The 26,919-nt window shown below is 36.1% G+C and overlaps 1 protein-coding gene across 2 annotated transcripts in view; it reads right to left on the bottom strand.

The window, feature by feature from the left end:
• Positions 1 to 26,919, bottom strand: part of LOC111054892 (lachesin) — a 172,576-nt gene that overhangs the window by 35,593 nt on the left and 110,064 nt on the right. For both annotated transcript variants that reach the window (XM_039421078.1, XM_039421079.1), the window contains exons 3-4: positions 22,567 to 22,774; positions 732 to 890 (exon numbers count right to left, since the gene is read on the bottom strand). In XM_039421078.1, the coding sequence (XP_039277012.1) occupies positions 732 to 890; positions 22,567 to 22,774 (367 nt within the window). The remainder of the gene's footprint in view (positions 1 to 731; positions 891 to 22,566; positions 22,775 to 26,919) is intronic.

The raw sequence follows: 26,919 nt of genomic DNA, 5'->3' as shown, positions 1-26,919 counted from the left end.
TTCGCCGGGCCAGCTAGTAATAAAATTAGATAATCGTCTTCCAATATCAGCAACAGGTACAGTTTCATTGAGCGTCAATCTAGCCAGTTGACAACTCGACAGAGCGTTTCACTGCTGTTGGAGAGGTTATAGTTGATTGGTTAAAGTTGAAGTCACGCTTCAAAGAGTCTTCTGACTGCTGACTGACTCTTTCCACGCGGCTGTAGCTTTGAATTCGCTCACAACATTGATTCAGGAGAGGAGATGATGGGGAGTGAGACAGAGTAAGCTTGCGGTCTTTCACCCACTCACAGCCAACAGGATAATCCAAGCAATTAACTCGCTCTTGCAACGACAACAACAAACCTACAAACATTGTTGTTTCTGTCTGGCTCGACTAATTGCCATCTTCAGAACGTTTTCGCAGTCTCCTTTATTGAAATTGTTGAGTACACTCTTGTGTTCAGCGGTATTGGAGACAAACTTATGCTGATGTTGCTCTGGGTGTATTGAATGAGGAGTTTTGAGAGACGTTATGAGATTGGGGGATTTTTGAATCAGTCAGTAGAAATGTTCGTGCTCGTCTCCGTAAATAAAGTATGTAATTGAAATTTAAAATCACTCATGAGATGGAATGTGAGCAATATTTCACATTCATTGATGAAGTAGATTCGAGATTGCATTGTAAACATCTCAAAGATACAATAAAAACGTTTAATAATAATTTTGATAGCATTTTTGTGAATTCTGACCTGAAAGAGATTTGTTGAGTGCAATTTTGGTGCCATCGTCACGCTTCCACTTGATGCTCGGCGTGGGCGACCCAGACGCGTGGCATGTGAGAGTCACGTTGGCTGCCTCACGCACGATCACATCTGAACTACTCAGCGAGTCGTCGATGTTCGGAGGTACTGCAAAACACAAATCAACAGTCAACTAAAAATGGTAAAAATGCTTGTAAGTTGTTAGATAAGAAGTAGCCTACTTGGGAATTGTGAGTTTATAAAATACAATCTTAAATCATTTAGAAATAATTATATTCTGTTGATTAAGATAAAGAATACAAATACAAGATAGAGGAGCATTAATAGTACCTATATACAAGTAGTCGTTCATCTTAAGCTACGTGCAGATTTAAGCGCCACGAACACGCTCATTCCACTTTTCAACAGCTGATCTATGCTTATTATATATGTATCTCACTGTCTCTGTACAGATACAGATATAATCAGCTGATGAAGGGGAAATGCACGTGTTCGTGGCGCTTAAGTCTGAACGCAAATTTAATTGAATAGTGAAATATTTATGTTCCTTTGATGCTGCTTTCCATGACGAATCTCTATAATTATAATAACTTTGTTGTAGTTCAGACACCGTGCTACATATGTTTCTTGGAGCCTGAGGCTGAGGCTGATGGAGCTCCTTCTCAGAAGTAAAATGCATTCCTAAATAATCCAAGTAAAGTAAGTGTTTTTCAAATATTTACAAGTAACACAGTGTCTGAATTACAACAAAGTTATTTATGTTCCATTACAAAATGACCAAAAAAGACACTAACACCTGCTTTATTTCACTAGAGTAGTTACCACCATAATTGAGTTAGAAACTTCTCAGATGACTATCTGACCTGAAGATCCATCCTGTAGATCTAGAGAATTGATTCTGAGAATCTCGATAGAAATCATTATTGGAGAGGCCTTTGAAGAATGGCTGCTTTCTAGTTGCTGGTGCTGCCCGATCCACAGCCTGCTCCCTTCTGTCGAAGCAGCAGCAGCAGCAGCAGCTGCCGAGGTGTTTGCTTATTGTAGGCACGTTTTGCATTATAGTGCCACACCGGACAGGAAGCGCATCCACAGAAGGCTACTGTAATTAACAACCCCTGTCATATCGCGCAACTCGAGGTCTTCTCTTGCTTGACTGATGTTGCAAGACACTATCACCCTTTCTTCTTCTTCTTCTTCTTCTTCTTCTTCTTCTTCTTCTTCTTCTTCTTCTTCTTCTTCTTCTTCTTCTTCTCTTCTTCTCTTCTTCTTCTTCTTCTTCTTCTCTTCTCTTCTTCTTCTTCTTCTTCTTCTTCTTCTTCTTCTTCTTCTTCTCCTTCTTCTTCTTCTCCATTACCATCTTATTCTTAGATCTGGAAAAGATGAGATTGCGCATTCCTTGAGCTTTTACTCTCCTCCGTATTTTAAATTATTGTTCTTTATGAATTGGATTATCGTATCAGTAGGAAGACAAGTTCAATATTGTCTAGAAATCGATTGTCAGTATATTGTCAGTCTGATAGATAAGACTTTTGGAGAAAAGTATGTTGGGATGAATTGGAAAATTGTAGAAATGCAGAAACTCTTTTCAATCAATCACTTAAAAGATGGTAATAGTATTTATTTGAATTCCAATTAAATAATCGAACATAATAATATTGAATCAGACAATAATTGTATATTGAATTGATGAATCAATTTTCAAGGTAGAAGAGATATTCATAGAAAAAAGGTTGAGGTTTTTTGCGTATCCAATTTCACATCAACGATCAATATTCTATCAAAACAATTGATTCATAAATCAAGATTGCAAATCAAGCTAACAGACCTTCAGATCTCATTCAGAAACCAAAATTCAAATTATTGAACACAGGCAATCAATGTCTGTTCATTATTATCAAATAATGAGCATGAACATTAATGAGATGATGTAATTTGGACGAGAATCAATCGAAAATACTTTTAGATCCCTGAGGCGTTGCTATGGTGTGTATCAGAAATGACCTTACCTGCCCCGTTTATTTTGCAATTGGATAGTTTAATAATCATTCTACAAAAAGTTGAAAATTAGCTCTGATTGGATGAGAACCGAAAACTTATTTAAAAAAATATAATTTTTTGTAATGATTGGGTAATTGATATTCGATGATGAGCTTATAAAGGAAATGAGGGAACTTGGGGAATGTAATCGAAAGGGGTGAATTCAAATTATAAAATGCCGCGGGAGACGTGTGACACACATTGGTGTGCATGTGAGTAGCAAGATGGAAAAGTGTTGAGAAGGGGGAAATATGAGGGTGGGAAAGGAGGAGGGGAAGCCGTTTGCCGCTATGACGCGTGTAAAATTGGTTACCATTCTGTTTCTCTCGCAAGATTCCCGCTCTATCTTGTCGCTTGTCAGTTCCCAGTTCTTTCCCAGCTTTCCCAGCACCAGCATCCATTTTTCACTTTACTCTTCTTCAGTTTTAGAAATTGTATTTTACACCGCTACCTCTGACATTACATCTGTCTACGAGAACGAGAAGCATTTCTCCACACCCCTTGTTGACAAAATATTTAGCTGGCGCGCTTTTTTATCTTTCAGGCCATTTATTTTGTCTCTTGAGAGAGAATCCTGGCCGCCTTCTGTCTCGAGTTTATCTTGCGATGTAAACAAGGCACTCATTACCGCCTGGTAATTGCTCATCGTCGCTCCGAATTTATCCTCAATTTTCCGGACCGGTTACTCTACTGATTCTCTGCTGTAATAAATACGAGCGACAAGAGTGAAGAATCACATCGCAGGAAAAATAGCGGCTGCGGTTTCTCGTTTTATCCAACATTCCCTTCCAGTCTTATCTTGAATATACATGTATTCTAGAACCATCGTTTGTTGAATCAGTGTCTCGAGAAAGCCTGTGAAACTTCACTTGAAAACTACTGGAGACAGTAAGCTAAGTATAAGCTAAGTAAGCTAAGTATTTACCTGATTTTCAATAACAGATACAATTATTTCGAGAATACTCTGAACTGACTATGAATTTGTCGATGAAAACATACTCACATTGCCTACATTTACCGATCTGGAAGTATGGACAAAACGAACTCAAATTGCTTCTATACCATTCATTCATGACACATCAGAATATTCTATTAAAAAAATCATGCATATGCTGCTAAGGAACTGTGACAAACCAGATAATAATGATCACAACAGGAAATATATTATGAAACTGGAGAACAAATTAAAGACTATGGAAGAGAAGTATCATCTATTAACTGAAGAAAGTGTAAATACGGAATTCTGCATTGATATTTTTATTGAAAAATATGTTAATCTAGACAAACTAGATGTGATAAATCAGAACATTGAAACATAATATTGAGAGCTTAACTGAGCGTATTGGGTCTTTGTCAATCTCGATTGAGGCTTTAGAGGCAGAAAATCGGGCTCTTAGAAATTATGTATTTAATGAAAAAATGATACAGATATATATGGAATGCTCTATGATGAATTACACTGTAAATTTATAGAAAGTGATCAAACTATTTTCCAACCACAAAATTTAGAGAGAGTAGGTCAAATATCTGATCACATTTCTATTTCAAATTTTAATTTTCGAGATGATTGTCGTAGTGTTCCTAATTCGTCCAAGCCAATAAACAAGAGTCTCAAAATGCGTATTAAACTCTTCATGGATAGTCAAGGAAGGAAAGTAGTCGATATTCTTATGCAGAATAAGGTTGATAATTGTGATGTCATGGGCACCCTAAAGCCTGGGGCTTGTTTCAGGAATGTAACAGATGGGTGTGTGAGTGATTGCTCTGAAATGGGTCCACAAGATGCAGCAGTTTTTCTGGCAGGGGGTAATGATATTGCAAAAAATTAGGCCAAATCATTCATAACAGTACTACGTAGGAAACTTTTAGAAATGCGACACAAAAGAGTCTTCGTCTTTGATATTCCTCATAGGCATGATCTCCCCAGCTGGTCGTGAATAAATCGGTGGTGTGGGCAAATGTTGAGCTGCGAAAAATTTGCGATAATCTTAGCAACGTAACAGTTTTGTAGTTGAGTGGACTTGGAAAGCGTTTCCATACACGTCATGGGCACAATTTAAATAGGCTATTGAAGCACTACATTGGAGCTAAGATATTGAATGAGCTCTATGAAAAGGTGGATACTGTTGTAGGTGAGCCAATATCATTAAAACTAGACTATTTAGCCGATATTGATACTGACCAATGTCGGCCGGATATATGGAGGGATGAGGAAATGTCTGCACAAACAAATACTGAGTCGGAGTCTGAGAAATTAAAATTTATATACCAGAATATAAGATCACTGTACAATAAATTGGATAGGTTAGAAATATTCATTGATTCAGAGAAGTCAGATTTTCTTATTTTAACCGAGCATGGTCTAAGGGATAGTGAGCTGAGTTGTACTACTCTGTATAATATGCTCCTTATTGATAGTTATTGTAGAAAAAAAATGGGAGAGGTTTCTATATATCATAATATTAGTCAGCAACCATTGAGTATTCTGAAAGTTAATGTTGATGAGTACAGTATTGAGGGTTGCATTGAACCGGCCTGTTGTAGATTCAATTTAAAAAATAAAACATTTATTCTGCTCGGTGTTTACCGGCCGCCAAACGGTGACATAAATTTGTTTTTCAGTAATTTAACCAATGTTTTTGAGAATTTATTGATGAACATGGAAATCAGGTTTATTTGTGCAGGTAACTTTAATATTGATTCTCTGTTTGACTCCCCTCAACGTAGGGCTTTCCTCTGCATGATGAATCAATTTGATTTAATTTATAATGTAAAGTTTCCTGCTTGAATAACTGCTTATAGTAGTAAATCAATATTGACAACATAATTACTAGTGATACATTAACAAAAATAAATGTGGATGTTATAAATTCATGACTTTCCGACCAAACCGCGCAGTGTATTGAATTGTCATTGGGGAAACGTTGCCGCGAAGCAGGAGTTTCAGACAGTGCAACTGTTACTTTTCGGAATTGCAGTACGGATAATATAAACAGTTTGGAGGCATCTCTGGCAGGTGTAGACTGGAATTCATAGTTTATTTTCAATTTGGGAGATACAAATAAAAAGTATGAGGTTTTTCATGATATTTTCCTCTACATATATAATATGCATTGTCCCTTATAGTAACCAAAGCTTTATCTGAGACCAGAGAAAACTTCTATAATATATTGTATTCTGTGCTAAGTCTAGAAAGATGAAACAAAACTGGATGACAAAAGGAATTCAACAAATGAGTATTTTACTGAACATCGCAACAAGTAGGGCACAGTCAGTCACTGACTTCGACACTTCACTCATAAACAAAGTTAAGAAACACTATGACCAATTAGTAATTGATGCAAAAAAAGAATTCTATGTTAACAAAATAAAGAATGTAAGAAACAAATCTAAATCCGGCTGGAACCTGATCAATCAATTTAGAGGAAAAAGTTCCAATAGAAAAATTGTAATAATAACTCTCGATATTGGTAAGATCACGTACATATCACTGACCAACAAGAGATTGCTCCTGTATTCAATAATTTTTTCCACGACTCGATAATTTGACAAATTCCTGTCATTCCTGATAATGTATTAGACGGATCAAATCAGAGGTTCCAATTCACGAAATAAAATGTTTATAGTTTTAATAGGCTATGGATGGATGTATCTGAAAACCTCGTGAATCTCAATATCAATTCATTCCTTCTCAATTTCATTATATTTTCTACTCTTCATGTAGTACGTGACAACTATGAGTGATTAACTATCATTTTGTGAGTTGTAGTCAGTCGTACCTTCACTATTCATATATCAATAAGGTCACTCTCCTAGTCCACACAGGTGTTGATGGATGGCCATTAGAATGATTGGTGTCAATCTCATTTCCAGCTGACTCGTAAGTAGAAAGCTCTCAGAGTACCTACATCAATCATCTGTCACGGCAGGATCGGATTGAGATGCATCCAAATGAATATAGCAGCAATAGAGAGAATTTGTATGGCATCAGACTGCAATTTCTCAAAGCAAATACCTTTTGCTCTGTTGATTTTGATTTGGTTCACAGGAATAGTTGAGTGAAACATGTATGCCAGGCAAGTGCTTTCGAGTGTAGGGTAGTCGGTGAATATTTCAATGATATTCGGGCGTGCTTCGCAGCGTTTAGTCGGTTGACAAAGAGCCTTTTTGATTGGGCGCGCTGCCATGGTTAGTTGCTACCTGCTGGCTGCTGGCGGCTGGCTTGTTTAGGCTACGCTTCATTCTGTTTGTAGCCAGTTTTACGCTGCAAGTATTCGCGTGCATCGATCCATAGGAAATTGAATGTTGTTGGGTGGCTAATTCGTCGACCAGAACTCATCACAGCTATCAATATCACTCACCAAACAATTTGGAACGTGAATAACATGTTTATTGTTCCATTAATAATTGTGGAAGTATTTTGATGGTCTGGAAGCTGCCATAATGTAGTATGTGAATAGTTCCATGTGATGGAATTTTATATAATCAATAAAATACTTTGGAACGGTCAGGCTGTAGGAACTACCTATTGGGAAGATACTACTACCTATGTTTGGAAGAGTTTTCACATTGTAGTTACTTATTTCACTCGAGACTTCCAGTGACTTCCAGAAACATCTCATAGAAAACTGTATCACAGTGAATGATGTCAATAATAATAGTTATTAGTGAAGTATTCGAATGGCAGTGATAGAGAGCTTCTATTCCAAAAGATTCATCCTTTAGAATTGTACCCACAAAACAAAATTTATAAAGTGAACAGCCAAACCTCTACCCAGCAATTACAAGCCATGTGAATTACTAGGATCCACTGTACCTCATCCATCTCTACAACAATTCTAGAACACAAGATTGATGACAAAGACGCTGACTTCTAGAGAGTGTGAGTGCAATTCAAGCCAAAGCGGGAGGATCTGTGAGTTATGGCCATGACGTCGCACGATCCGCGGCAATTAGCCAGCAGCCGGCTGCGAACTATCGTCCAACTATTGGACTAATAATAATCGGAGAGAAGACGCTTCCGCGTTATAGGACAAGTTGGAGGACAGAGACACACACAATGGTCGGCGTCGGCATACTCAAGACACCACAGTCAAAGTTTCCTTTCTAATTAATGCTGTCCTAGGATGGAGGGGGAGGGGAAAGGTTTCATCCCATTGTACCGGGGCTCACGCCCTACCTGACTAGTTCGCACACCACGTACTTTTTACCCAAAGAATTGCACCATTGTTCTCACAACTGCAACAAATCAACTCGATTGTTTTCGGAAAGGTAGGTTAGGTGGTCGTCGAGTCACGAATAATGAAATGGAGCCCCCTGAGGGGTTGCACGGGAGAGAGGGGAGGGTTTAACCACCCCCTGAGCAAACAAGTGTCGCCGCTCGCGATTTGGATACCAGCCGATAAATTGGCACTGCTTTGTCTGCACACATACACATCGGCCTGCCTGGCCCTGATTTTCATCACCGTAATGTGTGTGACTGTGTCGTCCTGTCAACAGTGTCTGCTCGGGATATTTCTATTTGTCTTTCTCACCGGCCACTGTGGCGGTGGCTAACTCTGATTGCTTGGCTCGACACTAATTTGTCAATCCGATCTCGAAACGGGAGCTGGAACGGGACGGGTTCACGTTTCCGTTCCCGTTCCCAACCTATCTTGCACTTCCGTGGCGGCGACTATTGCGCCGCTAATTAACCCTTATTCACACAGTATTTGTCGTCGATTGTGCTGATCAAAGCGCTGCGGCTTGAATTGGGCAAAAATGCTCGATTCTCGTCACCGCACTGTTCAATGTAATTATGTCATTGATTACTGATTGAGTCGCGGTGCAAATAGTAATAGATTATGAAATAGAAACGCTGGCCTTTGCGGCTGTACTTTTTTATAGTATGGAAGTGATAGCCTTCATTGATCTCGAACAATGTAAGATTCTTAGGCTCTTCTTATAGAGGAAAACTTTACTGTTGTTATTTTGTGACATTGATAATTCCTATTCAAGCAGAACAGTTTCTTCAAAAAAGTAGGTTATGTTGACACTTTTGATTCCAAGCTCTCAAAAGTTCAAGATTCGAGTTCTAAGCTCTCTGGAAGCGATTCATGGCTAGGCATGATTGTAAGAAGATGAGAAGATGAAGACTGATGGGTGCATGGAATAGGAAACGGTTATACCAAGATTTTAGGATTTGAAAACTCCAACCATTTGAAATAATAAGATCTTGATCCTTCCAACGATCAACACTGAATACGGGTATGTACTCGTGATTTACTTCATAAAATTGATATATTCCATGAATGAATTGATCGAAATATCACTCAAAATAACAGAACTTATCAGCACTAATAGGAATTTCGAACCAATAGTCAATAAAGCTATGCAATAGTGTTGATGACTGCAATTATTATTACTACAACAATGAAACCTATGAACCTATCTTATTCTCTGAAGGGAGTCAAACTTCCAATATTCCCCACAGTGTCCCCTATTTTTGTTGGACGGAAATTTCAGAGGAAAACACTGGCAAACGTCGACAATCGTGCTGACGAAGATTATGAGAATTGCTCATGTAATTCCAGTCAAGTGGCTAATGATATTTTGGAGAGCGTAGCACGTAGGATGCAGTTGTGATGGCGAAGTGGCGAGGGGGTTGGGGGCTGTGAATGGGGCTTTGGGGCGGCACTTGTGCGATATTTAATGAGCGCCTCAAGTACCTTGTTAGTCATCCTAGTGAACGGTCGAGCCACCAAGGGCAGCCAACGCCTGGTCACACCGATGACACGCACTTCACTCCACACTCGTCCACCTCTTCATCCACCTCCTCCTATTTCTACTACTCTTCATCAACTTCCTTTTCCTATTCCTCCTCCTTTTCTATCTCCTTTCCGCCCTCTTAATTCTCGCCCTTTCTCATCTCATTCTTCTCCTTCATCATACACTCCTTGTCATCCTCTTCCTCCCCCTCCTCATGCTCCTCCTTCTCATCAAACTACTTATTCTTCCTTTTCTCCAATAATTTGATATGATTCTAGTCGAGTATAATCTCCTCATCCACCTTGCACAACTCTTCCCACGGCATCCCTTTTCTCTTCTTCTCCTCATTTTTTCTCTGTCATCTCCTTCCTCTTTTTCTTCCTATTTCCCTCACTCTTAATCCTCCAATATTTGTTTCTCATCCTGCTTCTATACTCCTTATACCAATTTCCCACTTCAACCCCTCCAAATTTTTCTCTTGCTTTCTCTCATTTCATAATCTCCTCCAGCATCCCCCTGCAAACCTTCAACTCCATCTACTCCACCTTCTTCTTCTTCTTCTTCTTCTTCTTCTTCTTCTTCTTCTCATCTCACCCCTTCCCTTTCTCTTCCTCCTGTTCCTCCTCATCACTCTCTCTCTCCCTGATTTTCACCCTCATATATTATTTCTGTTCCTCCCACTCCTAAGCACTTTCTCAATCGTCTCCTCTACTTCTTATTTTTCTTTCTCATTTCTCTTCTTAGTCTTATAGTAATCATAATTACTAGAATATTATTGTAATTATTACATTTATTATAACTGTTGTGATTTTTGCGATCTTGATTATTATTCTTTTCCATTCTTCTTCGTCTTCTTCTTCTTCTTCTTCCTCTTCTTCCTCTTCTTCCTCTTCTTCTCTTTCTTTTTCTTTTCTTCTTCGTTTTCTTATCTTAATTAATTCAAGACCACAATACGATGTTCTATTTCTTATTCTATAGTTCATTTTGATAAGTTCTTCTCAATTGTGCATATTCCTTCTTTCTCTTCTCTTCTTCCCTATTATTATCACTATTTTCCCTGTGATTTTTCCACTAGCTATCCAGCATGTTCAAATGTTTATTTCTCTTTCTATCTCTATTTCTCTTTCTACCTTTTCTCTTTCAGATTACTTTCTACTAATATCCATATTTGATATTCGATTCTTTCTCACATTAAATCATACTATTCCTCTTCCATTTTATGCAAATATTATTCATTATCAGTTGTATTATGTACCTTTTCTCAATTGATAACTCTCTTCAAAAAACTTTCGTTCCTCTGCTGGCCTTTTTCTTCTCTTCTGCAGTTTTTACTGGATCCCATTTCGCTCTATCTCCACTTGTACTCGATTTTCCACCACTCGATTTCATCTTTCTCTGTCTCCACTTGGACTCGATCTTCCACTACTGGATTCCTTCTCGCACAATCTTCACTTTGACTTGATCTTCCACTACTGGATTCCTTCTCGCTCTACCTTCACTTGAATTCGATTCTTCCACTACTGGATACCTACTTGCTCTATCTCCACTTGGACTAGATCTCCCACTACCAGTTCTTCCTCAATCTTCATCTTATTCACCATTTGGGATTATTCATCACCGGAAATCCACAGATCACAACATCCACATCTTATTGTGTTTAGTGTTTTTAAATAGTGAAGGGAGCCGAACTGTCAAGGCATACAGAATGCACTCGAATCAAGAGACTTTTTCATTCAGGTAAAGTTTTATCAGTTTCATCCCCATTTTCCCCGTCATGTGTCGTTCTGAGGTCGGTTCACGGTTGGTCTGCTGCTTGATGCCTCTCACTGACACGTCAGCTCGCTCGCCCTCAAGTAGGTATGATTATTTCAATAATAGAAATAATGACGCAGGTATGTTCCTAGCTAATAAGCTCCACTCTTTCAAAAAACTATTCAAGGCTGCTCACCTTAACGTCCAATCCCTCAGATGCCACATTGATGAACTCAGAGTAATCTTTCGTTTTCAGGACTTCAATATAATTGGAATTTCCGAATCATTTTTGAAGCCTAGTATTTCATTTTTGAAGCCTAGAATTATAGATTAAATAAAGCTTGTGGGGGTGTAGCAATTTATGTGAAAGATGGTATCAAAACAAACGTTTTAATCACATATAACAAGAGTATTGTTCCAGACCAGAGTTTATGCTACTTGATTTATCCTTATCTAGTACTGATAAATTACTCGATGGTATCTGTTATCGCCCACCAAAAATAGGTTATTTTACAGATTTAGAAAATGCCTTGCTTTCTCTTATGCCTTGCTATAACTGTATACTAGTTATGGGGGATATGAACACCGACTTGAACATGACAAATCGTAACTTCGACTACTTTCAACTGACTACAATTTTCAAATGCCTAAACATGACTATTTTACCTCTCGATCCAACTCATCATACTAATGAATCTGACACACTCATTGACCTTCTCATTGTTAGTGATCCTAACGAGTTTGTTCAAGCAGGCCAAATCCCAGTCCCAGCTATTTCTGGACATGATTTGATCTACTGTGTACTTTCCCATAAGATACCTAAGCCAGAACAGAAAATTATCACTTATAGAGACTTAAAAAACTTTGATGAAGCCGCCTTCCTGACTGATGTGGCTCAGACTCGATGGCATCAAATTGAAGCGTTACCCTCAGTTGATGACATGGTCAAGACTTTCGAGAATTGAACTTTGACTTTGTATGACAAACATGCACCTTATGTGACAAGGAGGGTCAATAGAAAACGACGAGTACCGTGGATGACTGAAGACATACTTAAGATGATGGGACGTAGAGACAAAGCACATAGAAAATTTAAAAAGACATTTGACTTGGAAAGTTTGATAGAGTATAGGAGCCTTAGAAATAGAGTTAAACAGGAATTACGGAACTCAAAGATTAGGTACTTGAACTCATTTATGACAAACAATGGACAAGACTCTAAATCACTTTGGCAGGGAATAAAAGAATTCGGGCTTGGCAAACAGAAATCGAATCCACAAATTGACTTATCATTGAACAATATAAATGACCATTTCGTTTCACACTCTAACCAACGCGAAAAAGTTGTCATTGCTAATCATATCGATGATCTTTAAGAGCAGGTTACAAACTTAGATTTACCAATTACTGATCAATTCATTCCCTTACCATCGAACTTGATAACCAAGGAATTCAACAGTTACTTCAAATTCATGTTCACCTAATTCAGCCGTCTTCAGTTACAAGGAACATTTCTAGTATGCTGTCCATTTTCCCAATTTACTCGACCTCTATAGAATAACTCCTTTCTTTACGCAGAGTTCAAGGCACTACTACAGTATTGGAATGAGAGGAACATGCTTACATCTCATTCATTCAATTATTTATTGAGTGAGCGAAGAAATAAAATATTCAGAAAAGAGAAAATTATCAAGAACATTATAATCCTATCAATCTAATGGAATCTACAATCAACAATACACATTTCTACGTAAATGGACTCCCTTTACAGGTGAATTAGTAAGAATTGGAGAATTCCTTCAAGTTCTATTCAAAAATAAAATTTGTGGATTCAATGTCAATATTCAAGAGGCAATAGTGACTTTTACAATGATAGAACAAAGCTACATAATCTCCATCTATCATGTCACATAGAACTCTGTTTTATCATGCTGTATTTTATTTTGATGAACTGTTACAAATTAATATCGAATCAGATCTCCGATCTCAGTCACGAGTTATTATAACAAAATGATTTGCCATTGTTGGTTCATAGTAGGCCTACAATGTCATCAAACGGAAAGCCCAATGATGTACAAGAATCCATAGTAATTGATGTAAACAATGGACTAGTGATTATTCTGAGAATGATGTGGTGAGCTCAAAGTGGATTAATATTATATTGTTGCGGTCTGAAATACTTATTGTTCCTCGTTCACATCCGACATCAGTAACTGAGTTAACTTTTTGATGTAAAGCGATCCTTTGATCATTAAAATGATAAAGTCTATAGTTAGTAGCTCTCAACTCCTGACTTTCATTACAATAGTAATTGGCTCTTCTGTGTGATGAGAGTCTTTCAGGGAACTTGCAAATCGTATTTTAACCGAAACTCAGTTACACGCATTAAACATCCGCTTCAAAGAAGTGCTACCACCAACCCACCACTAATTTTCATCATAAAAGTTCTTGAATGAGTCCCGCTTCCCAAGAATTTCAACAGAAATTTCCAAATAAAGTTATAAATGGAACCTAAATATAGTTCCCAGTATTTTAAGTAGCTCCCTATTACGTAATGGGTTTTCTAAGTAACTACCTATTTCTAAAGTATTCAGATAACTTCAGGATCTCAGAAGCTTTAGCTGGAGGATAGCTACGAGCACATTGAAAAATAATATATGGATAAATAACGAGATCTATGGATTCATTTAGTCATACATGTGTCAATTTCTTGAAGTATTCAATAATTAGTTTCATCGATAATTTTTATTCTGGCCGTAATTTGAGAATCTGAAATATATGTTGGTCGTTGGAGAGAACAAATTTGCTTTTGATATCCAAATAAAATATTTTCAAGTTAGTGGATCATCATCCATAGTGAGTGATCTTTTTAACATTGAATTAATACGGACGTACAATGGCGAGAATAGTTGAAGAAATTCTATTAACATATAGAACTCGTTTAAGAGTTTGTGTTTCTTGAATAGTTCCAAATTTTCTCAAGTAACTCAATATTATTCGTTGAAAGTGGTAATTGAGTGGAACATTTCTAATTAATTTATCAATTTAAGCCACCTAAATTCGAAATTTATAGTTTTAATGTTTATTTTGGACCAAAAATTTATAAAAATTGTACACGTGAATTTCTAACCTTATCTTGGACTTTGTCACCTATAAATTTGGAAGAAAAATAGCACAAGGACTACCTTATTATTTTATCTTCCAATGTTATTACATTAGTGTCATTTGCATTGTAAATAAATAAAAATAAATAAATTGGGATGTCATGAAATAAATCTGAATTATTTTACAAGGGGGCATGAATATTCTCTTTCCATCAAACTTCCTGAATAATCATCACTGGAACTAAAACTTCATTTTATTTTTTCAAGTTTATAATGAAATTTGTTCAAACTTAACTAATAAATAATAATGTTCAATCTCCATTTTGTATCTAAACTGTTCAATTGAAAATTAGGACTATAACGAATTGAACTACATTACTTGACCAAAAATCCTATTTTCTTCTTCATCAAATGAAGTGGATTTGAAGTATCAATATTCTATAACTATGATACAAATGAAAATCTTGGTTTGATTATCCCGTATCCTGCATTCAGGGAAAACCGTTCGATAACGGTTTCGATGATGATGAGCGATAACGGATGATTAAAAATTTCGTATGAGTGGTAGAAAATGAACAGTGTGTTTTTCTGTCGAATGAAGAATCAAACACGCAGGCATCACTCTAGTTGAACGGTACTTGTAAAAAAGCAGCGAATTCGACGGACGATTATAACAGAGCGGACGAGATGACAGGTTGCTGACAATTTGAGTGCGGGCAATATATCAAAGCTGGAATGGAATTGGGCGCGAGCGCGGGGTGATAATTTGCACTGGGCCCAGGTGGGATTGTTTTCAAGTTGTGGAAGGGAGTGAGTGACTGACTGAAAGGGGGCGCTAAGTGACTAATGACTGAGTCAATCGATAGACAAGCACCGGTCTCATCGCCCCACATTATCGTCTCGTAATTACAACATCCAAGTCCATCTTCATTTTCTTCATTGTTGTCTTCTTTTCCGTCGAAATCAATCAGTCTCCCAATCGGGTGCAAAAAGAAAAGTTACCATTGTCGTGTGTAGTCATTCATCAACGCTGTGATAGCCAAATAAATTGCTTGCTACTGAAATCGACTGCAAGCAACATTAATTGTCGCCCTCGTTTCACACCTGAACTTTTCACTCATACTATGATAACTCACTTCACTATATTAATCTTATACTCTTTATCTGAAAACACATGATTAACGTTTCCGCCCATGCAATGGAGTAGTATGTGCTCAAAGTTAGTGTCTACTAACGTTGGTATGTGCTAATACAAGGTCTGGCAGTGCATCGGGCGATTTAGAAATAACTGTTAAAAATCGATGAAGTTGTTAACAAAACTTTTATTTGTATCATCATAATCTATATAGAAATGCATTATTATTCCATCTACAATATTGTTAATTTCTTTAGAATTACGTCGGCAATGTCACTCCTTTTCTATTCGACGGGAGATTGTACAAATTCCTCAACAAAATGTTGAGGGTCGTCATGGACAATTTCCGTCAGCGCCTCCACGAATGGATATAATCAAGTGGAGCTGTGTGAAATTGGAGATTCGAACAATGAGTTTCTATAATATTCCAATACACTATTTACACTGAGGTTTTCATCAACTTATTGGAAGGTTAATCTAATTAGTTCATCAAGTAGCAAGAATAATTAAAGCCAGATTAATAAGAAATGAGCTAACGAACTAATTTCCAATTGGAAATATAAATGAGCTTAAAAATATATATCAACTGAAAAGATCCTCTTCGTTATTTTCCATTTTGAACTATTATTCACAATTCCATTATCTGAGTTGAGTGTAGTTGATATGATAGTAGCTGAGCTTGTTTATTATATATGGAAATTATACTGTACTGTTAAAATTTCATAAAATCATTGAAAATCTTGCTTTTGGAATTATAATAGTCTGAATGAATGCAACATTTAAATACATTGATAGAGTTCAACTAAATCATTGTCATTGTAAAAATATCTGTGCAGCAGAATGTAACACAAACATTTAACAGTTCATATTGCCAATAACTTGTATTACTATTATTGTTCACATATGTAGATGCAACATAGAGAATTTGATGATGATGTTGCATGGCTATTTGTGAAATTAGATGTGTACCATTTCAAAGGACAGCACCAATCTATCTACAATAATGTAAAAAATTCAATTCATCTACACTCAAATCCACCAAACTGAATTCAATAATCCGTGCTTTCTCGACAAGAACGATTGGCCAATTTCATTTACTGTGCAATCATTGCCAGCTTTGCTGAGATTCAAAGAACAAAATTATTCATTTGAGGGTTGGCACTAGATAACGGAAGCTAGTCAAACGATGACTGGCCACATCAAAGCTGGTTTATCCTCGGGCTGCGGGATGCACATTCAACATGATCTCGATAATGCACTTGCAAAGCGTCGACAGTCATCAATGTGTGACGTCACACAACCCCTCCTCTCACCAACCCACTGACTCCGAACAACCCCCTCCACCCACACACCATAAACAAACTGGCCCTGTTTGTCATTGCACGGATCTCCTTGCTTTGCCATACTTGCCAAGTAACCCCAGGGTCATGTGGTCCGGATATTTCCATGATGTGTAAACATCACTGCCCCGTCCATACGTGGCTATCCAACTCCAATTACACTATTGAATTTCGTGAACAAATACTTCGATAATACTCATCTGCTATCCATATTTTCTCTCATTGGCTCTCTTTTGCTTTTCATCTGTTCTCTTTTCTCTTAGTACCATTACTATTGGTATTAATATTTTGCTCTCTTCTGGTGTTAATGTGTTCTTTGCTGATGTTCATTAGTCTTTTGCTTTTCATGTATTCTCTTCTGGTATTAATCTTTTGAATTTTTGACGATGATGTGTTCTCTCATGATGTATAGTCCTGTTCTGGTTTTTTATATCCATTAATAATAGTAATAATAATTTCTCTGGTCGAGGGTACAACACGACCAGAGGAGTTTATTCAAAATATGGACATGATTACAAAAAGCATATGAGGTACAATTATTTACAAAGTATTAATACAATTGGTTGATTATGTGCTGATCTTAGAAAATGTGGCCCCCACTATATATGAATATGTGTCGGGATGCCACTAATTTGGCTATTGTTTAAGATTTTATGCCAAAAGTAAAAAAATCTAATAAAGATACATCTTGCGAGTCATTAGAAGTTCATGAAAACAACATTTATTATAAATACACAAATTCAAAAAAAAAAAAAAATTGATAACGTATGATGTAGAAATTTTAGATAAATTTAACATAGGAAACATTTATAATACTCATGGGAAAAAACATTAAAATGAAGAAAATAAGAATGTAACAGTATGAAATTTTCTTATACAACTAATTGTTCTCCATGATTGATTCTATTATCCAAGAACCACTTTTTCGTTTTTGATTTAAATGACTTGATTGGAAAGTTTAAACTGGCAGTTTATTGAAAATTGGTCCTAAATATGTGGCTGACCTCTGAGCAGCTGATGTTGTCATCCTGGGAATTCTCAAGTCCATGTTCCTTCTGCGTGCCTTGCGGGTGATTCAAATAGTGGTTTTTTTTGGTGAATTTTAGAAGTCTGTGAATGTAAATTTATCTGTCTGATGCTGAGGATGCTGAGCTCCGAGTATAGTAGTACTGAAGGGAAGAGTGGATGTTTGCGTCCTGTAATCCTTAAAATTAGCTTCTAGGGAAGAGTGGATGTTTGCGTCCTATAATCCTTAAAATTAGCTTTTGAACCTTGAAGATAGGATCGATGTGGCAGAAATTTGTAGCTCCCCAGGCCAAAATGCCATATCTTGCTTTGGACTCGACTATTGCATGACAAACATTTTTCATGTCTGTTGACAGTAGCTGTCTGAGTTTGATGAATTTGTAAATCAATTCTCTGATTTTAGCCGTTTGATGTAAAATGTGTTCATCCCAGCGAGGTAATTCATCTATTATGACTCCTAAATATTTTATATTGTTTGTGTGCTCTATTGAAGGACAGTTACAATTCATACTATCTAATTTGCAATGATGTAGTTTGATTGTCTGCTTATCTGAAGGTTTCTTGGAATCTGTCAGTGAGAAAGTAATAAATTTTGTTTTTGGGCATTAATCGATAGAATGTTATTGAAGAGCCAGGAGGTAGCTTTTCCCATTCCAAGTTCAGCTGACCTGAAGACGTCATCCCAGCTGGTTCCCCGGAATAATACTAACCCCGGAAAAATAGGAACATGTGTGGAAGCAACAGATTAGCGATGCATTCCACTTCCATGACAAGAATTAAATTGACAATCCAGCTTAGCTATAATTTTATAATGATAATAAACGTAACCAAAAGAATCAGAAGGTCAAGATAAAAGTTAAATAAGTCACATATTTATGCTCTCTCCACTGGCATTTGAGTTTTCTCTCCTGATGTTCATAGTTCATAAATTCTATTCTGCTTTGTATTCTCTTTCGCTATTCAAGTGTTCTATGCTGCATTTTGAATAGCATGGAGTCATTTGTTAATAATTTCACGTTCCAATGGATATTATATTGTACGATCTGTCTGATAAGCAACTAAAATGTTATCATTGCAAATGCAACTTCATCGATATTTAAAAAGAAGGAGAAGTAGCCATTTCCATTGTTTGAGCTCCAGAATCTCTATTATAATGTTAAGGGTGTTGAAGTTGACTTTGTATAAAAGAGTTAAAGCAAAAAGTATCTGTTTTACAATTGCTTGGAGTAAACATCGTAAACCACTCTATCTAAATCAGCATTGGTGAAGGTGAATTTGAGATGAAGCCCCTAATCCATCAAAGAGCATTAAAGAAAAGCACATTACCTTCTTCGAATATGGCAGAATAGTCTCATTTGATCTACTAATTGCATCGCAAGTCAAGTCAGCTCAAATACTTCATTTCTCCTAGATAATTGTGCCTAATATGAATGTATAATATCCCTTGTTCATGATAGTAAATGATTGGGAAACATTAAGCAGATAATACTAATCCCACTAGTATCCTAATACTAATCCCACATGCATCTAGATTAGTTGTTCATGAAGATGCATCCCAATCATAATTCCAGAATTCTCGATTGATACCATTAATGTAAAGACCCTTCAAGATACTTCATCCTCAATCACATCCTTAAATCAGATACATGGTATATAAAGGGATACGAGAGATTTAAGCTCTGACAACAATGTTCCAAATCTTATTCTATTATATTAAGCGAGCAATTTCTGTATTTATATTTATATATTGGTTATTTATATGGTTATTTATATGATTTTCTAAGTCCAACGGATCTCGAAATCGGCTTTAACGATTTTGATGAAATTTGCAATATAGTAGAATTATGATATAAAAATTCCATTGCACTAGGTCTCATCCCTAGGAAAACTCGTTGAACGACATTGAAAGGATAATTATTCATCCTTGGAAAACAGCTGAGACTCTCGTCGTCTGTGGATAATGGAAGTGAGTGAGCGAGTGCGTCTATGGAAAATAAAAATATATCATCACCGAAATTCATTAGCTGACGTATAGCCAGCTGTAAAATATAAACACGACCGACTTGAAAGATGAAGAAACCTTTAGGGTTGGAAGGTAGAATTATTCATAATTGAACAGTTTAATCAATCATAATTTTAAGCTACAAGTGATTAGTGAGTGTTATTTTGTCAATCAAAATTCGAACTTTTCTGTTTTCAAATATTTGGACTGAAAATCGTACTTGAATTCGAAAGTCTATGGAACATAACCTACTTTTTGGACTATAGTGTATAAATCTAAACTTGGGGAAGATACAGTTTTGGGCCGTGCTTGTAATGAAAGAATTGTGTTCTGTGTATCAATAAAAGAAAAAATATATACTATGCTTCCATGCTTCTATGCTTTTGTACTCCAGAGTGAAGCTTGGTGCCCCGATATTAAACTATAAAGCATGAAACGTCATCGATCTGTGCTTGAAAATGTATACAGATAGGCCTCTTTCACACGATAGGAGACGTGCAACTTGAACACTGAACAGTGTTCACGTTTTTTTGTCGAAGTACATTGAGTCAAATCGTGTCTTTCACATGGTGACTCCTATCCAGGAACCTCGTTTTGTCACATCTTCTCCCCTCGAGGCAAGCAGAGGCAAGATCTAACAACTATGCCGACGTTTGCTCAAAGTATGACTCATCACTTTTTTCTCAAAGTCTAACTTCCTTAAAAATATAGATAGAAGATTTCGGATTTGGATTCAGCGACCCCAAATTCTTTAAAGCGTAAGTCCCGTTTTCGAAAATATCCGAAAACAAGGAAGCTATGGCTGTTTTTAATAAAGCTTTCTATTATCATATAATTATACGGTAAAAACGAACAGGTACTGTACTATACAGTACGTAAGTACTGTAGCTATTATAATACAACTTACACTGTATTCGTGTAGGAAATTTGGTAGGTTATTTATCTTGATTTCTGAAAATACCCCAAAATAAGGGAGTAAGATAACTTTGAAAAACCAAAGTTTTCCTGCCGATTGGAGAAACATTAAAAATTAGTCTAAGACATATTATGTCTTAGAATAAAAACGTGTAACAAATATCAGATCACTATTCAAGCTATCAAGCTTTTCATAAATTTATTTGTCTCCTCATGGCAGAAGGTTTGCGCCCAACGTTTTCACTTAAACATTTCTATGATTAAATTGTGATAGAGAACATTATCGTATTGATCTTCTAAATCCAGTTACATGTACATCGATTTTCGTAAAATTGATTTTTTTTACCATTCCTATGAATTCTAAGAATTCTATGAATTGTTTATACAGGTTCATCACAGGCCAGGCTGATCTGAGCTATTCATGACTTTTTTTCAGTATGCATTATCAACTCAGCAGTTCTAATACACAGACATCACTACTTGGAATGCCATGACATTTTCTATTCTTCCAATTCCTATTATTACCATAGATCGATTCAGATCAGCACAATGTTTATACTGTATGTTCATAATAGATTTTTCTGATTGTAAAAAGAAATAGTCAATAATTGCTGGGAATTTAAAGTGATACTCAACGATTTGAACCCGATAAATTGGATTTTTGAATGACAATTGAAATTCAGTGAATTTTACTGTACAACATTCCTTTTCCTCCTATTTTATTGGGTGATGGGTGGAGATGATTTATGATTTCATATTTGGATTCATCTTTTCATAGTTCAATATTTTTTTGGAAAACTAGAACTTTTAAAAATTAAAAATGTTTATGTATAAACTTCTCAGGTGTTCAAAAACTTCTTAAAACCTTTGCCTGTCCCTTTGTGAGGCAGGAGTATTATTATCTTAGTACGTACTATATAATCATATGATAATGGAAAGCTATATTAAAACAGCTATAACTCCCTTGTTTTCGGGTATTTTTGAAAATGGGACTCACGCTTTAAAGAATTTGGGGTCGCTGAATCCAAATCCGAAATCAGAAATCTTCTATCTATATTTTTAAGGAAGTTAGACTTTGAGAAAAAGTGATGAGTCATAGTTTGAGCAAACGTCGGCGTAGTTGTTAGTTCTGTCGGCTTATTTGTAAGATCCTCATGTGAAAGTACAGGAGAGCTGCAAAATATGAAATATGATCTTCCATAATATGATATTCCAGGAGCGAGGAACTTGTAGCACAACAATCTTAAACTATGCATGATGGAGCTCTAACGTTCAATGCTCTCATATTCAGGTTAACATACTTCATAATATACTAGTTAAAAACTTCTGGAAACGTGTCTATGTTATCAAGTTTAAAGGTAAGTTGCGTAAACACCAGATAATTTGTCAAGTCATTTTATTTCCGTCAGTTCACAAGAGGTTATATAGATGAGGTTCATGCTCAGTGGTCTACATCAGGAAACTCCCTAGAACTGCATCATATATGACTGCTATAGAACTCATAAATCTGAAGGTAGATTGGTTGTGGCCATATCAAACATTGCTTGTTTAAGTCGGTCTATTTTCGTCAAACCAAGCTGAACAATAACATCCACTGTACTGATTTTCAAAGCTCTGTCGCTTAGTTCCCATGTAAAATATTCACCATGATTATTGTTGAGGTCTCCAACACTTTGTCAACCAACCATCTCTTGGCAGCGACCTCTCCAAATAGAGACGCGCGACCAAGATGAAGTTAACTCTATTAAGAACGACATGCACTTACCGACAACATGCAGGTATCCGAACTGCGTCTTGGCGGTGACGGTGTTGATCTGACACATGTAGCGTCCTCTGTCCTCCTCCTGCACGTTGCTGATATGCAGGAACCAGGTGCGGTGCTTGTCGTGCGTGACGGAGATGCGAGGATTGCGCGTGATGACGTGACTGTGCACTGTCAGAATGGCACTCTGTTCGAAGTGCATCCACGCCACCTGCACGCAAATAACGCCTCTAAATAAATTCGAACATGTACAAGCACTGTGCACATTCTTAACTTACTAATGTGGCCACTTTCAATGTAAAGGTCATAGTGAGAAGGATGCTGGGTAGGCCATCTCAGCTAGGCTCATTTTTCTCCGATGTACGGTGTTTTCATTCTATGAAATCATAATGAAGGGGATACCTTCGGATTAGTCGATAATTCAGTATCTCTCAATGTATCAGTCATAGCGAGAAGAATAAATCGATTGTAGTAAGCTTATTCTTCTGTGAATGTAAGCAAGTTTTATTGATTACTAGCTGGCCCGGCAAACTTTGTACCGCCAAATAGTTAATACATCACAAAACAAACTTTAGCTGGATGCACACCAGAGGAGACATGATGCGGCATTATGTTAGATTTATTAATATAAAAAATATTTCTACATTTTGCTCTGCTATCATATCATGAACTTTATTCTATTGTATTTCGGTTTCTTGATATAAATTGAATTGAATTACTCTCACACATTCACATCTTTCACACTTCAAACTTTTACAACTTTCGAGAAGCACTGTCCAATATTTTCCATACCAATATCTAGGCCTACTAAACTCCAAACATGCTATCAAAAGGAGCCAAACGCCTTTTTCCTCCAATCAATCATTATTGTATTACTAGTAGTAGTTCTGTGAACAGAAGAACTCGCGCTCAGTAAGTTACATTGACCTGTTTTTATGTTTTCTCATAAATTAATAAATAATGATTTATCAATTAAAAATGTCTAGAAAACATCCTAAATAAACATAGAGCTTTCTGTCCTATCGTACCGTGACGTGAGTGTGAGCGCTGTTATCAGGATAGGCTGCAACTGTCTACAACGTTGATGGAAAGATAAATTCTCATGTTTAAACATTTAAACATTTAAACATTTAAACATTTAAACATTTAAACATTTAAACATTTAACATTTAAACATTTAAACATTAAACATTAAACATTTAAACATTTAAACATTTAAACATTTAAACATTTAACATTTAAACATTTAAACATTTAAACATTTAAACATTAAACATTTAAACATTTAAACATTTAACATTTAACATTTAAACATTTAAACATTTAACATTTAAACATTTAAACATTAAACATTAAACATTTAAACATTTAAACATTTAAACATTTAAACATTTAAACATTTAACATTTAAACATTTAAACATTTAAACATTTAAACATTTAAACATTTAAACATTTAAACATTTAAACATTTAAACATTTAAACATTTAGCTTGGTTCAGCTTAGTGTACAGCTGGTAAATATTATCCATATTATTCCAATTATTGATTTTGATGGATTTCATTTATATAGAAAATATCATCCAACTCCAAAATGAATAATTTACTAAATATCAATTAATTCCAAACACCAAAGACAGCACAATTATTCGAATTAAAGCAATGTCTTTAGAGCATGTAAGTCTTCAACCTGAAGCTGCACTGCTGGATGGTTACACACAGAACAGTTATTTTGTTTCTAGTCGGGGCGTTTAGAATAAAAAATACATGAGCGGTTATGGAGCAGCACACACTCTTGTCTATCGACAGCTGTTGGATGACGCAATTATTATAACAGCGGATTTTTATTTCTGTGAGTTGCCAGCTCACAAATCTTCTCTCATAAGGATTACATGTAAACTTTGAAGCACCGTAGGAAAGAGACCTGAAGTCGGATTAGGAATTTGATAGGCCATAAACCTGGTGGGTAACTTCCAATGCTGATAACTGCTCTGAACTCAGAATAAGAATAGAGAAAGAACGTTCCACATTTATCAGGATCAAGAATTTACTGACATCAAGAGACATCAAGCTTGAATTACGAATGCGTCTCCTCAAATGTTTTGTGTTTCCTGTTCTATTATATGGTGTGGAAGCATGGACATTAGATAGATTCGGTGAGAAGAAAATACAAGCCTTTGAGATGTGGACCTATCGCAGAATGCTGATAATCTCATACACCGATCATGTTACAAATGAAGAGGCTCTCAGGAGAATGGGTAAGAAACTGCAACTTATTGGTGAAATCAAGGAGCGCAGATTAAGGTACCTGGGTCACATAATGAGAGGACACAAGTAAGGAATATTGCACCTAATTATGCAAGGCAAAATAACAGGTAGGAAATAAGTGGGGCTAAGAAGGATATCTTGGTTGCGCAATTTAAGGGATTGGATCAAGTGCACCGCAAATGAACTTTTCAAGTCAGCTGTAAGCAGGGTGAAAATTGCCATCATGATAGCCAACCTCCGCCATGGAGATGACACATGAAGAAGAAGATAAACCTGGTCCTGAACATAACGAACACAACTAAAAAAATCATCAAATTCGGTGCACACATGAAAAAGTTATTGAATGTCGAAACTTGAGGCTCGATTTTTATTTATATAGATTTGATGTCAGAGAGAGTAGTTTTGAGCTTAACATACATCAAACACTTGTGACTGGATCACAAAACCAGAATTGACAGGAAACCTTTGATTGATGAGAGATGATGAAAGTATTGATATTCAGATGAAAAATAATATTGACAGGAGTATTTGTATTGGCATTCAATTGTGTCGACCACACAATCCTGCTGAATAAAACTTTGTCTCTATGGTATGAGCAGTGTAAGCCTCAATTGGATTATACTTACTGTTAATTGGGTCATACTTATTTAACCGTAAGCAAATCGTCTATGTAGGTCATACTAAATCTAAGGTAAAAATTTTCCCACAGCTAACCTAAGAGCCATATTTGATATTCAATCCCTGGAAGCATCTAGGAGCTGTAAATTGCTTTTGTTCCTATATAATATATTGAACAACCGTGTCCAATCAACCTACCTCCTTTCATTGCTGAATATGTGTCTTCAGTTTCACGGCGTTCCAGCTTCAGATTTCTTCCTCCCCAATGCAACTCCAATAGTCACTTCAATTCTCCGCTCACTTCAACCGCATGATGAATCTTTATAATTACCATAGTTTTCACCTAAACCTTTTTCATATGAATCCCAATCAGTTCAAGAAGGCATGTAAGCGGCTCCACCCAATGTGACACCTATTTTTCCCACGCTAGACCTCATCAACTTACATAGAGTACCATATTTAGTAGATGACTTCCTTTCATTCTCAGCTCTGTTATCATTCATCTCATTCTTGGAATGTTTTTTGTATTTTCTTGATTCCCCTCTCATTATTTTCTCATATTGTAAATGGTTTCTAGTATATAGTATAGTATCTAGTATTTAGTATATTTAGTTTTCAGTATATTTAGATTCTCATCACATTTTTTTCTCTTCACAAATATTAAATAGTTTTTTCCTTATTTCTTTCTCTCGATTTTCAAGTTTTTTGTAAAGTGATTATTGTAATTTTTTTGATTAGGGAGAAATTTTTGGGGTTTTCCCCGTATGCTCCCATATTGTTGTAAATAAATAAATAAATAAAAATGATTAAGTTTGGTGTTCCTCAGGGCTCTGTCCTTGGACCTGTACTGTTCACTCTGATGATAAATGATCTTCCATTATCAGTGACATCTCAATAAATGCTTTACGCAGATGATACCACTTTTTTTAATTCAGACTCAGATTTTCAAAAACTTGCTTGTACGATGAAACATACTTTATACCAAGCTAGCATATGGTTCAGGGCAAATGGTTTCCTATTGAATAATAATAAGACTCAACAAATGATTTTCAGCTCAAGAAATATTCCAACAGATAATAGCGTAAATAATGTTAAGTTTCTAGGTATATATATTGACGAAAAATTAATATGGAAGCCACATATTGAGTATGTAAATAGTAAATTGACTAGGGTTATTTATTTGTTAAAGCAATTAAAAAATTGTGTACCTGATAGCTATGTAAGGTCAGCTTATTTTGCATCTTTTCAAAGTATACTTTTATATGGCGTGTTGTTTTGGGGTAACTGTAGCCATGTTAGCAGTGTGCTTTCACTTCAGAAAAAAACCATCAGGATATTAGCAGATGCTCCTAATAGTACTGAACATTGTAGACCTTTGTTTCTTAGGTTGAGGATCTTAGCAATCATATAAATATTTATATATTATATACACTGTTCTAATACATGTAAAAACAAAGGTAGACAAAATTCC

Source organism: Nilaparvata lugens, chromosome 2 (assembly GCF_014356525.2).
Source record: "Nilaparvata lugens isolate BPH chromosome 2, ASM1435652v1, whole genome shotgun sequence".
Lineage (NCBI taxonomy): Eukaryota > Metazoa > Arthropoda > Insecta > Hemiptera > Delphacidae > Nilaparvata > Nilaparvata lugens.
This window is presented reverse-complemented; position numbering and strand designations above follow the sequence as displayed.